At 49.0% G+C, this 13,853-nt stretch overlaps 1 protein-coding gene across 4 annotated transcripts in view; it reads right to left on the bottom strand.

Moving 5' to 3' along the window:
* Positions 1 to 13,853, bottom strand: part of KDM5C (lysine demethylase 5C) — a 466,536-nt gene that overhangs the window by 97,223 nt on the left and 355,460 nt on the right. For all 4 annotated transcript variants that reach the window (XM_086940146.1, XM_086940145.1, XM_086940147.1 and 1 more), the window contains one exon: positions 1,960 to 2,496. In XM_086940146.1, coding sequence (XP_086796272.1) covers positions 1,960 to 2,496 — 537 coding nt within the window. The remainder of the gene's footprint in view (positions 1 to 1,959; positions 2,497 to 13,853) is intronic.

The raw sequence follows: 13,853 nt of genomic DNA, 5'->3' as shown, positions 1-13,853 counted from the left end.
AGATTCTGTAGATGTTTGTTAGGCCTACCACCCAATAGCTAACATTATTTTGCCCATGGGGAGTTAGGACTAAAATATACATCGGATCATATTAAATTGCCCCCTCCTGCTGTGGCTGTCAATATCGTCTAATAGACATGCCACACTAAACTGGGACATCATTCAGGACGGTTTGACTTGTGATCAGGAGCAGCGTTAAAAGCAGGAGCGAGGAGACGCAGAGGAGGAGCAGTGTTAAAAGCAGGAGCGAGGAGACGCAGAGGAGGAGCAGTGTTAAAAGCAGGAGCGAGGAGACGCAGAGGAGGAGCAGTGTTAAAAGCAGGAGCGAGGAGACGCAGAGGAGGAGCAGTGGTAAAAGCAGGAGCAAGGAGACGCAGAGGAGGAGCAGTGTTAAAAGTAAGGAGAGAGGAGACGAGGGGACGCAGAGGAGGAGCAGTGTTGAAAGTAAGGAGAGAGGAGACGCAGAGGAGGAGCAGTGTTAAAAGCAGGAGCAAGGAGACGCAGAGGAGGAGCAGTGTTAAAAGCAGGAGCGAGGAGACGCAGAGGAGGAGCAGTGTCAAAAGCAGGAGCGAGGAGACGCAGAGGAGGAGCAGTGGTAAAAGCAGGAGCAAGGAGACGCAGAGGAGGAGCAGTGTTAAAAGCAGGAGCGAGGAGACGCAGAGGAGGAGCAGTGTCAAAAGCAGGAGCGAGGAGACGCAGAGGAGGAGCAGTGTCAAAAGCAGGAGCGAGGAGACGCAGAGGAGGAGCAGTGTTAAAAGTAAGGAGAGAGGAGACGACGGGACGCAGAGGAGGAGCAGTGTTAAAAGTAAGGAGAGAGGAGACGACGGGACGCAGAGGAGTAGCAGTGTTAAAAGTAAGGAGAGAGGAGACGACGGGACGCAGAGGAGGAGCAGTGTTAAAAGTAAGGAGAGAGGAGACGACGGGACGCAGAGGAGTAGCAGTGTTAAAAGTAAGGAGAGAGGAGACTAGGGGACGCAGAGGAGGAGCAGTGTTAAAAGTAAGGAGAGAGTAGACGAGAGGACACTGAGGAGGAGCAGTGTTAAAAGTAAGAAGAGAGGAGACGAGGGGATGCAGAGGAGGAGCAGCGTTAAAAGTAAGGAGAGAGGAGACGAGAGGACACTGAGGAGGAGCAGCGTTAAAAGTAAGGAGAGAGGAGATGACGGGACGCAGAGGAGGAGCAGTGTTAAAAGTAAGGAGAGAGTAGACGAGAGGACACTGAGGAGGAGCAGTGTTAAAAGTAAGGAGAGAGGAGACGAGGGGACGCAGAGGAGGAGCAGTGTTAAAAGTAAGGAGACGAGAGGACACTGAGGAGGAGCAGTGTTAAAAGTAAGGAGAGAGGAGACGAGGGGACGCAGAGGAGGAGCAGTGTTAAAAGTAAGGAGAGAGGAGACGAGAGGACGCAGAGGAGGAGCAGTGTTAAAAGTAAGGAGAGAGGAGACAAGGGGACGCAGAGGAGGAGCAGCGTTAAAAGTAAGGAGAGAGGAGACGAGAGGACACTGAGGAGGAGCAGCGTTAAAAGCGAGGGGAGAGGAGACGAGGGGACACGGAGGACGAGCAGTGTTAAAAGTAAGGAGAGAGGAGACGAGAGGACACTGAGGACGAGCAGCGTTAAAAGTAAGGAGAGAGGAGACGAGGGGACACTGAGGAGGAGCAGTATTAAAAGTAAGGAGAGAGGAGACGAGGGGACGCAGAGGAGGAGCAGTGTTTAAAGGAGAGTATAGGGTCCAGGAGAATACAAGGACAGTCAGGTTAAAGAGGCACTATACAATACATTACAGGACCAAACTAAACAATAATTGGGAAAAGAGATACTGCGTTCAGCTAGTGTTCTCTGCCGTTCTTCGCTTTAAACGGGGCACTATACAGTCATAGCAAACAGAAGGAACGAGTGAGGGTTAGGTGAGGAGTCCGAGCATGAGCCCTTTCACAGGCAGCCGGCTACTATGACCAAAGTCGTACCTTATGCAGCTGATTCCTGCTGTTCTCCTTCAGCGCCACCATGTCCTTGGTCATCTTACTCTGAAGACGCTGCCGGAGCTCAGTCAGCTTCTCAAGAAGATTGGCTACCTCCTTAGATGCCAGTGCCTGCCTCGCCCGGTCCTGCCAGGTGATGGCCCTCTCAGTCAGACACTGCAGAGCTTCTCCTTCAGGTAGCCTTACTGGCAGCTTCTGCAGGGCTACGAGGAGCGACAAGATAGTCTCAAGGCGTGGCCGCCGTGAACGCATACACAGCGGGCATAAGAACTTGGAGTCCCATTCCCACCAGGCGAGGGAGTGCTTCTGGCTAGTCAACTTTGGGCACAAAACACAAGTGCCGTGAAACCAGTCCTTGCAAAGATCACACTGCAGCATGAGGTCTGTAGGCGGCAGCCCACACACGCAGTAATCCACCTGCTCTGTAGAAACATGGGCCTTGCCAGCCTTACACAAGTTCTTCTTCTGCAGTTCTAGGATACCCTCCTTCTCCTTCTGCTCCCCTTCTTTGAACGCCAAAATCTGACAAGAGAAAACACAATTAGGCCAGCAGCACAACCTACTTGGGAAGAAAGCAAACAAAGGAGAACACCCCATGTGTCTTCAATGATGAACAGGCCAACTATAACGTTAAATGCTCAACAAAACTTCGACTTTATGGTGTGTAACCGAGGCGACAACTGAAGGGACCAGTGAACACATAAGATAAAAGCATCCTGCCAACACGAGCTTAAACCAAACCTGCCATCCATTAACACTCCATGCCAATATCTGCTCAAACCAATCCAGAAAACACACTGGACACCTGCTTAAAGAAGCTTATCAGTAGAAGAGCACAGCCCAGACCAAGACCAGTTGGACGACCCAACACACAGGTCTGCTTCCAGGAATCGAAACACCTTGCGAGGCCCAACTAATACAAGCTTGCCCTAAAGAAAGCATCTCATCATCCTAAAGCCACACCTGCAAACCACCACTGCTGTAACTGCCACGTAAAAGTCAGCTCACGTCACCCTCCCCAACCACACTGTACATCGCTGCTTGAAGACAAGCAACCCCAAGTCTGTATTTTCTACTGTATTTTCTAAAACACAGACCACTCGTTCCACACAAAGAGCTTTGGGCATCACAGACGTTATCTTGTGATTAAATCAAGTGTATGTAAATCTGCAAACAGTGGCACAGAGCCTCTGGCAGGAGAGTCCAACCCCTCTATTAGCCATTAAAAAGATTGAAGATCATTGTTTCGTAGAACTGTTCGAACATTTCCCTGCCTACTCTCGATGACCTAGGTGCTCGTTCTAGATAATCAAATAAGGGTCCGTCGTGAAACCAAAATGGTAGCAAATACTTTTACTTTATAAAAAACTATTGAACTTCATACTAATATTAGGTCATGTGTACCTCTAGTTTGGAAACATCAATGCAAGCAGACCAACTCTTCTGTGAACTGAGACTGCCAAATACGAGAACCAATCAAGGATTAAGCACAATCTAGCACAGTGACCAAACTAAAGAGGCTTTCAATTGCCACCCTGCTGTGGAGCCAATACATGGTGTTATATTCCCGAGGTATGCACATGTAGCGAGGCAGTTTATTCCTTACATTGTCCTAGAAAACATTTACTTTTTACACACATTTGTATGCACAATATTGGATTTGTTTCTCTGAAACTACTGCGTTTACACATCCAGCTTTGCACATCATTATCATGATGCCTTGAACATTATGTACTAGGCCTCTCTTTGCACTAAGTACGAAAGTCGTCCTATCTTCATCCACGAGAATGACTGCGCTATCCACATATTCATAACATATGTAATCTAGCATGCACAGTGAGAAGGCGGCTTTTATTAAAAATTGGTATCCCGATAGATTGGTACAGGAGGCACTTCTGCGTACACTGAAGGTCCGTACATACTGAGAAATCACCACGCACTGGTCTGACATTCCGTGAGGGGTGTCAGACTCGAGACCAAGACGGGTCCTTCACTCTATCCGATCAGGTAATGAGAGTGGATCGTTCCTGGGTACGCTTAGTGTAGGGTCTGCAGCGTAGGAGTATGCAAGATTACCTGTAGGAAGCTGGCTCTGTGTATATACTATACCAAAGAAAGTTATAGTGTGCACAGATTCCAGTGGAACCTCATAGCTAGGTAGAGGTAAAGTTAGATAGAACCTTACTCTCCACAGTGGGGCTGGAGCCTTTCTTAGGGGGTGCAATCCTCTTGGACCTTTCCTGGAATCTTGATGACTGGTGCTGTGAAGAAACCTTTCCATGAATCTCCCCTGGTGTAGACTACAATTGCTGCCAGGAGCAGCTTGAGTAGTTGATGGAACCGTCAAGAAAGTGTGTAAGATGTATGAGCAGGGTTTCCTGTGTGGAAATTAAATGTAGGGTGTACCATTCCCACTTAGCTGTGTAGCATGGTTTTGTGGTCTGTTTTCGTGCTATCCTTCGTATTTCCATTGTTTTTTGTGGTAAGTTCAAATGCCCAAATTATGTATTCAGGCTGCTAGGCTGAGCGCTGCTAGCTCTGGGTGAGAAGGTCCTGGTCTGCCTTGAATCTGATCATCTGTCCCTTGCACAGTTAGAGTGGGCTGGAGTACCAGGTTTGTCTTGCCCATTGAGGGGCTACGAGAATTTGGTCTGTTCCTGGTTGTATGGTTTTCCCCAGTACCCTTTGAAGTAGTGGAATTAGAGGAAAAGGGAATGCAAATGTCCCAGACAAGTTTAGCAATAGGGCAGGCACTTTTGATAGGTGGTGTGGAAAACCGGAGGCGAAGAATTGGAATGGTTTGTTCTCCATCGTTGCAATTAGGTCCTTTTCTGGAGGTCCCCAGAGGCTGAACACCTGTTGCAGGCTCCTTTTTTTACCTCCCATTTGTGGGAGCTGCTATTCTGTCTGCTGAGTTGATCTGCTTCGGTGTTTTTTTTTTCCTGTCAGGAGATTTGGATGTAGGCTGATTTGCCTTGAATTGGCTCATTTCCATTTTTCCTGAACTAGTTTGCTTAAGGTTATCGATTTTGTTCCTCCTGGTTTGTTGAGGTAAAACATTTTTGTGGTATTGTCTGTCTGTATCAATACTGTCTTCCCTTCTAAGTGGGCTTGGAATGCCTCTATATAACCTGGTATTTGTAAAGCGCGAACTAATCACCCATAAAGGTCTCAACGCGCTGGGGCCGTCGGGAGATTAAGTGAGCTATTGCCCAGAGTCCCCTGATGCTGAGCTGCCTTTGGTGCTGGAGATCCAACCATGAGCCACGCGCTCCAGAGTCAGCCGCCCTGGACGCTGCGTCACTACGCTCCTTTGGTGCCAGGAACAGGGCCCATCTCTAGGAAGTTGATGTTCTTTGTGGAGTCTGCATCATTTCACTGACCCCGTACTTTTAGGTTTCCTGAATGCGCTCCCCAACCATTGTGAGACTCCTCTGTTGTGATGGTTAATGAGGGATTTGGTGATTTGAACCGTCTGCCTAGTATTCTTGGATGCTCACCATTGTATCTCCTTCTGTACCCTTTGTTACAACTACTAGATCCTCTCAACTCCATGTGGCTTGCGAACAACTCCTGAATAGCCACGCCTGCAGATGGCTAATGTGGGGGAATGCATGAGTGATGAGGGGGATGCATGATGCTATCATGTCCATGAGTTTCATGACACTCCTCACTGTCGGAGACTGACACTTCTGGTACAGGCGAGTTTGATAGCTTGTATTCTCCTCTGGGTCTTATATGCCCGTGCAACCATGGAGTTTAATGCACAAGTTACTTACCTTCGGTAACGATATATCTGTAAGAAACAGTAGTTCGTATTCGATTCCTTACCTTAGAATATCCACAGGCGTCAGACTGAATCCGGAAACTTTTGCGTAGCAGTACCCCTGCGCGTCGGTAGGCGTGGTCTCCGGCTCCGCATCAGTCGTCGGCATGACGTCGCCGGAGTACTTAAGACACCGCCCTCGCGCGTGGACTTCAGTTCTTATACACAGCTTTTCATCGCCAGAAACGCAGAGCCATGATAAAAACCAACACTGGTGCCATGAAACTAGGGCCCTGAACGGGGATGACCTTAACCCTAGATATCGGTTCGCAGAACGGGGAGGATGGGTGGGCGGTAAGGAATCTAATACTAACTACTGTTTCTTACAGATGGAACATGCTACTTATCAGTATGCATCTGTTCTTGGCATGTAGGGCTGCTGACATTCATATCTGTGCATAGATCGCCGCCTAGTGTTGGGTCCGGATGATTCCACATTGTTGTCCTGGAAGAGTCTTCGAAGTATCACGAGATAGGTGGCTTCTCCCCTGGACTACAGTGCGCATGGGCATCCTCTCCATCCTCGGTTTGTTTTTTTCTGCCATTGGGTTCGGATGTTACTATCTTAGCTCAAGTTAGGAAAACTTTCTACAAAGCCAAAAGGCTTTCGACAGCGTCTGTAGTGTTTCGTTCGGTACCGATTCCTTTGCTTCGAGAGGACATCAAGAATCAGGAGGTTAGTTCCAGACAATAGCCGTTTTGGATAAGTTGTCTCACCCACCTGTCTGTGGTAATGCCTTCCCAGACTGGCAGGAACTGCTTGAGTCTTCCCCCGACCGGTGTTATATGGCCGGGGGCAGTGACAAGGCATCACTGTTTATTGGTGGCGGAGGATCTGGCATTGTTATTTCCGCGTCCTCTGCCTTTGTATCCTGATGGAACTATATGCCAGATTGCACCTGTAGAGATGCAACAAATAACATATGATGTTTTGCGTGGACGCATCCAGCGGATCAATGTCATTATTGGAACAGTAAATGACAAAACTTTTGGATTTGGCCGCATAGCATGCCCTAGTTGTAGGTCGCCTTGGCTCCTTAATGATGTTCATACAGTCAGGGGGTAGGTTGAGGTAACCAAACTCTGACCTCAGGAACCATATCGCAAGGATCAACTGTTGTGGATCTGGGTGCTAAATGTCTCCATGGCTCTGAGTGAGGAGACTGGGCATGAGGCGCAGCCTTTCGTGGGGCACCACTGAGAGTTCCAGGAACGTGGTGTACCAGGCCTGCCGTGCCCACGTTGGAGCAACCAGGATGAGCGTCATGGAGTGTTGTCGCAGTTTGCGTGCCACTAGCGGTATGAGTGGTGCTGGAGGAAAAGCGTACGCAAATCTGCCTGACCAGTTCATCCAAATCGCATTGCCCTGAGACTGCGGGTGTGGGAACCTGGCGGCGAAGGTTTGGCATTTTGCGTTTTCTTGTGTGGCGAATAGGTTGATCTCTGGATGAACCCACTGCTGGAAATATGGTTGGAGCACCGAGGGGTGTAACTCCCACTCGTGCATTTGGTGGCTGTACCTGCTGAGCAGGTCCGCCATCTGGTTGTCTTTGCCTGGGAGATGTTCCGCCATGAGGAACATGTTTCTCTGAATGGCCCACTACCACATGCTCTGAGCTAGATGAGACAATTGTGGAGAGTGTGTGCCTCCCTGCTTCTGGATGTAATACATGGCAGTCATGTTGTCCGTCCGGATCAGCACGACTTTGTTGCACAAGTGTAATTTGAACGCCTTCATCGCCATGAAGATTGCCATGAGCTCTAGCAGGTTGATGTGCATCTTTTGCTGCTGCGTCGTCCATAGTCCCTGCACTGTATAATGGAGGCCATGCGCTCCCCAGCCCTGGAGAGACGCGTCAGTCGTCAGCACTACTTGTGGTACAGGCTCTTGGAACGATCGTCCCCTGCAAAGGTTTTGTGTGTTCCACCAATGCAGAGAGTTGTAAGCACGACCGGTCACCAACACTAGGTCTTTTAGATGTCCACGAGCCTGGTTCCACTGTCGTGCTAAGCACTAGGGGACGCATGTGCAGCTTTGCGTGTGGGACTATGAAGATGCAGGAGGCCATCATACCTATCAGTTGCATGAACACTTGCGCTGGGAGAAAGTGTTGGGGTCTGAATTTCTGAATTAGCAATTGTATGCTGTTGACTCTGGCTGAGTTTGGCTCTGCTGTTGCGGTCAGAGTGTTTGTCGCACCTAGGTACTGTTGTACATGTGGGGGCTGAAGGTGTGATTTTGGGTAATTTAGTGAAAATCCTAGACTGTGTAGGAGGTGAATTGTGCGGGACATGTGGCTGGCACATTGCTGGGCCAACTTTGCTTGGACAAGCCAGCTGTCCAGGTAAGGATAGAAATGGATGTGTTGTCTCCGAAGGTGTGCAGCCACTGTCGCCAAGCACTTGGTGAATACCCTGGGGGCAGTAGTGACCCCGAAAGGCAGGACCTTGAACTGGTAATGCTGGTTGTTGACTGTGAACCCGAGATATTTCCTGTGTCCTGGGTGAATGGGGATGTGAAAGTAGGCATCCTTCAGATCTAGTGTTGCCAGGAAGTCCCCTTAACTTTACAGCAAGTTCTACCATTGCTCAGGCAACATATGAAAATGTTCCGACAGGATGGACTGGTTTAGGGGTCTGAGGTCTAGAATGGGCCGCAGCGAAGCGTCCTTTTTTGGGATCAAGAAGTACAGTGAGTACACTCCTGTACCTTGCTGTTCTAAAGGCACGAGTTCTATGGCCCCTTTTTGCAGCATGCAGATGACTTCTTGCTGCAATAAGTGCATGTGATCTGCGGACATCGGACGGTGCCTTGGGGGTATGTTGGGTGGAGTGGAGGTTAGTTCCAGACAATAGCCGTTTTGGATAAGTTGTCTCACCCACCTGTCTGTGGTTATGCCTTCCCCGACTGGCACGAACTGCTGGAGTCTTTCGCCGACCGGTGTTATATGGCCGGGGGGCAGTGACAAGGCGTCACTGTTTATTGGTGGTGGAGGATCTGGCATTCTTATTTCCGTGTCCTCTGCCTTTGGTGCTGTTCCCACGATATTCACCCCTGTTATTCTTGTTGTAGGTGGTCTGCGTGCTCCCCTTGTTGTATTGTGCTTGCTGTAATGCCTGACCTCTAGAAGCTCCCCTGTTACCGGAGCGACGAAAGGAACTGCCCCTGAACTGCTGTGACTGCAGAGCCCCCATGGATTTTGCTGTCTGTGTCTTTTTTAATTTTCTCAAGGGTAGTGTCTACATCAGGGCCAAAGAGAAAGTCAGGATTAACTGGCTGATTTAGCAAAGTTGTTTGGATTTCTGGTTTGAAACCAGAGATGCGGAGCCAGGCATGACGTCTTTGAATCACACTAGTGTTGATGGCTCTAGCTGCTGTGTCTGCTGCATCGAGTGCACACTTGATGGATGCATTAGAAATCAACTTTCCTTCCTGTAATAGCATTTCTGCTCCCTCTTTGTAAGCATCAGGCAGGTGTTGCATCAGCTGTTCTAGTGTGTCGTAGTGAGCCCTATCATATCTGGCTAATAGGGCCTGTGTATTTGAGATCCTCCAAATATTAGCCGCCTAAGCTGCCACCCTTTTGCCAGAAGCTTCTAAGATTTTGGATTCTTTATCCGGAGGAGGAGCATCACTACTTGTCTGAGAGTTTGCTCTCTTGCGAGCATTAGCCACTACTAGGGAGTCCAATGGGAGTTGGCCCTTGATGTACATAGGGTCCACAGGCGCAGGCCTATATTTTCTTTCAATCCTTGGGTTTACAACCCTTGCCCTTGTGGGTTCTTTGAAAATGTCAGTAGCATGTTTGAGGACACCCTTTAGCATAGGCAGTGTTTTTACTGATCTGTCTGAGGTGGAGAAAGTATCGAAGAGAAAGTCCTCCTCCACTGGCTCTGCGTGCATTTCAACATCATGATTGAGGGCTGCTCTTTCAATTAAGGCATTAAACACCGCCGTGTCTTCAGTAGGCGAGGTTTTGACATTATAGGACTGCGTGTCGGGCGTAGTGTGGGGATCATCAGGGTCAGCAGGGCCAGTCCAGTTTTGAGATTCCTCTTGATCTGAGTCAGCATGATAAATAAAACCCATATGACTATAATCATCTCCCACCTCCTCGTCGTGCATGTGGGAGAATCGGCACCATGTTGTGTATAGGACTGAACATGTTCAAAGAGAACAGGTGAGTGGTAGAGTCATTTTTCTTTTTGAGGGGGATTTTGTATGACTCTAAAGGATGTTCTGGTGCGATTTTCCTTTTGTGAATGGTGAGCCTGCCAGAATCCGAGTCGATGAAGAGCTTTGACTGATTGTCATACGAGGGTGCCTGGAATATTACCTCCTCCGGAATGGACTGAGACTTAGAAGGTCCTGATACCTTTTTGGAGGTTTCGGCGATTCTTTGCGGCTCGAGCGTTTTGGGTCGAGCGGTCGGGGGCAGTCCGTATTTAATTGGTGGTGGAAGCACCGGAGACGAACCGACCGTCTTAGGGGTTGATGTCGTCTTCGATCCGATTGGCTTCGACGGATCACCAGCATGCTTCTGGCGTTGCGTCGACTCGAGCTGATGGTGCGCAGCAGGTACAGCCTTGGGCTTAGACGAGACATGCTCCTTCGGGTCGGGTTTGGGCTTCGACGAGACATGCTCCTTCGGGTCGGGTTTGGTCTTTGACTCTAGGGCCTTACTGAACAGTGTCTTCGAGGCTGCAAGCGTCGGTTCGACAGTCTTTTTAGCCTGGAGTCTTTTGGCAGTGTCGCCATGTTTGGACGTCGACGGCGTCAAGGTGACGTGCTTGACCGTCGAGACTGGCTTCGGCGCCCCGCTCTTGGGCCCGGCGCCGCCTTGTGGCCCAGAAGGGTCGGTGACATTGGTAGACTTGACTGGAGCCGAGGAGCTAGAGGGCGTCGATCCAAGCACTGCCTTCAACAGTTTCGGTTTCGTTTTTGCCTCTGTTGGTTTCGATTTCTGTGGATCGATCGATGGGTCCGTAGACGTATTCTTAGCAGGGCCTTGACGCGGGGCTATAGAATGTAACGTAGGATCTCGGCTAAGGCCTTCCGGCGATGCCTCGACCTGAGCCTTAGAGAGCACAGTGTCAATATTAGGCCCCACGATTGTGGGTGGGCCTTGCTTATCGCTTGAGTCATCATCAATGGCTCCGATGGCCTCTGAGTCGTCTCCTACCTCGACGAAGTCTTCTTCATGGACGTAGTCTTCATAGTCGTCCACACCGAAGGTAGAATCTCGCTCCAATTCGGGGTCCGACTGTTGGTCAGGATCCTCTTCGACGCCTTCATAGTCATCGGCCTCGAAGATGTTCTCCGGGTCAGGCGCCGCTTTCTGTGCCGACTGTCGTGCAGCACGCCGAAGTCGAAGCGTCTTCTTCGACTGGAACTTCGAACAGGCCATACAGCTGGCCTCGTCGTGGTCCGGGGATAAACATTTATTGCACACTGGGTGCACATCAATGTGAGGGTACTTAGAGTTGCAGACGGGGCATCTCTTGAACGGGCTCCGTTCAATCGTCGTCAAAGTTGGGGCCCGGTGTCGAAAAGGCAGACGGCCTTCGACGTCCTGTTCAAACAACTGGATGAAGAATAGGCACCTAACGAGACAATACCGACGCCCCGAAGGCCTTTTGGCCTTGCGCAAAGAGTTTTATGTCGATTCCGAACTTTAGTCAAGAAAGTACATCCGAACCCAATGGCGGAAAAAAGCAATCTGAGGATGGAGAGGATGCCCATGCGTATATTTTGGAAAAAGGGGACCCCTATATACTACTATTACACTTGCTATACATAGGGAACAAACTGGGTTAAGGAAGGTCTATAGCCAAGTGACACAAACAATATCTATTTATATAAAGTTCATAGTTGATATAGCCTAAGTATAAGAATGAAAATAGAAAGTCCAACTACATATAGAGATATTCACAAACAATGAAAATTTCTCATTTGATTTTATTGGTATATATTATATATATTTATCATTTCTTTTAAGGTTTACATATTTTATATTCTTTGTGTTTTTCTTTTCTGTTTTTTTTTTCTTATAGTTGTTTTTCAATATAACAAGAGTCAGTTAAAAGCATAATAGAAAAAGTACAAAACCAATAGACATGAGACTGAACAAATTGTTGAAGGCAAAGCGGTAGATGTCACTACGCGTGTTTCGGCTCTTGAGCCTTCTTCAGGTTACCGTCTATAGCTAGAAATTGGTATAAACTCAGACCTGATACTTGGCGACGATGTAATAGGTCAGTCGATATTTAAGGCTTCTTGATATCTTCAAACGTAGGGTGATGAGAGGGAAAACATATATGTTGTAGATGACGGCGGATGAAGTGGATATCTAGGTGTCAGTAGATCTGATCATGTCCGATATCTATAGTATATTAGCACTGAGGGTAGTATAAAAATGAGCTCGCTTAGCATGAACGTTGGGAGAGGTCTTCACAGTTAAGTTATATGGCAAGTAGGTGAAGATGATAGACGATAGTAACATCGAAGGAATTGTTCATTATCTAGGGATAGCCAGTGAATTGCTTCCCGGGAGTCGAGATCTGTGTGATAATTAATGTTCACATTGCCATATCTGCTGGAAATGGCAGAAGGTTTCTGGCTCCCGGTATTTCAAAGAAACGACCGCGCACTGTAGTCCAGCGGAGGAGCCACCTATCTTGTGATACTTCGAAGACTCTACCAGGACAACAATATGCAATCATCCGGACCCATCACTAGGCGGCGATCTATGCACAGATATGAATTCAGCAGCCCACATGCCTCGAACATATCGTTACCAAAGGTAAGTAACTTGTGCATCTGAAAGAAACAGGTTAGTATTAGATTCCTTACCTAAGAATAGATACCCCAAGCAATACCAACCCCGGTGGTGGGTCTGCGAACCAATAATCACACCAGAAAGTCCTGGAGGACGGAAGGGCCAAAGAAACCATCCCTCCGGACTTGGCTGTCCAGACAGTAGTGTCTTGCAAACGTGTGCAGCGAGGCACACGTAGCTGCCTGACAGATGTCCTGCAAGGGGACTACCCGGCCCAGGGCAGTAGTAGCCGCCGTGGCCCAAGTGGAATGGGCCCTCAGCCCAACAGGAGGCTCTTTTTTAGCCAAAGAGAAGCATACCTTGATGCACAACACGACTCACCAAGAGATGGTCCGCTTGTGCACCGCCCGACCTTTCTTCGCGCCCATGTACCCAACAGTAACCAACAAAGAGTTGGTCATCCACCCAAAACTGGCGTGTGCGATCCAGATAGAAAGAGCGCACGTTTAGGGTCCAGACGGTGGAGCCGCTCTTCCTCTTTAGAGGGATGCGGAGGTGGAAAGAAGGTGGGCAAGGTGATGGACTGCCCGATGTGGAAGGCTGTGACTACTTTGGGCAGGAAAGAAGGTCTTGTCCGCAACACAACCTTGTCTGAATGGACAGAAAGGAAGGGAGGCTTGGATGAAAGAGCCTGGAGCTCACTCACTCTCCTGGCAGAGGTGATGGCAAGTAGGAAAGCAGTCTTAGGGGTAAGAAGACTGAGAGGACAGTTATGAAGTGGCTCGAAGGGAGCGCACATCAGAAAGGTAAGTACCAGGTTCAAGTCTCACTGAGGCTTCACGAATGGAACAGGGGGAATATATGAGTGATGCCCTTCAAGAATCTGTTCACAACCGGGGACTTGAACAAAGAAGGCTGATCAGGTAGCCTTAAGAAGGTGGAAAGGGCAGAAAGGTAGCCCTTGATAGTGCCAAGAGCAGAGCCCTGCTGGGCAAGAGAAAGAAGGAAGAGGAGAACCTCAGAAAGAGGGGCATTGAGAGGATCCACAGCCTTTGCTGTGCACCATGCCACCAACTTGTTCCACCTGCAGGCTTTTACCGACTTTGTGGAGGGACGCCTGGCTGACAGAATCACATCACAAACTTCAGGAGGCAAGTCAAATGACCTCAACTGTCGCCGCTCCATCTCCAAGCATGGAGGTGGAGACTGGACAGGTTCGGGTGGAGGACCGTCCCCTGCTGCTGCGACAGAAGCTCCTGAAGAGGCAGACAAAT

This window comes from Lissotriton vulgaris, chromosome 10 (genome assembly GCF_964263255.1).
Source record: "Lissotriton vulgaris chromosome 10, aLisVul1.2, whole genome shotgun sequence".
NCBI lineage: Eukaryota > Metazoa > Chordata > Amphibia > Caudata > Salamandridae > Lissotriton > Lissotriton vulgaris.
Note: the sequence above shows the minus strand (reverse complement) of the source record. Positions and strands in the feature narration are given on the sequence as shown.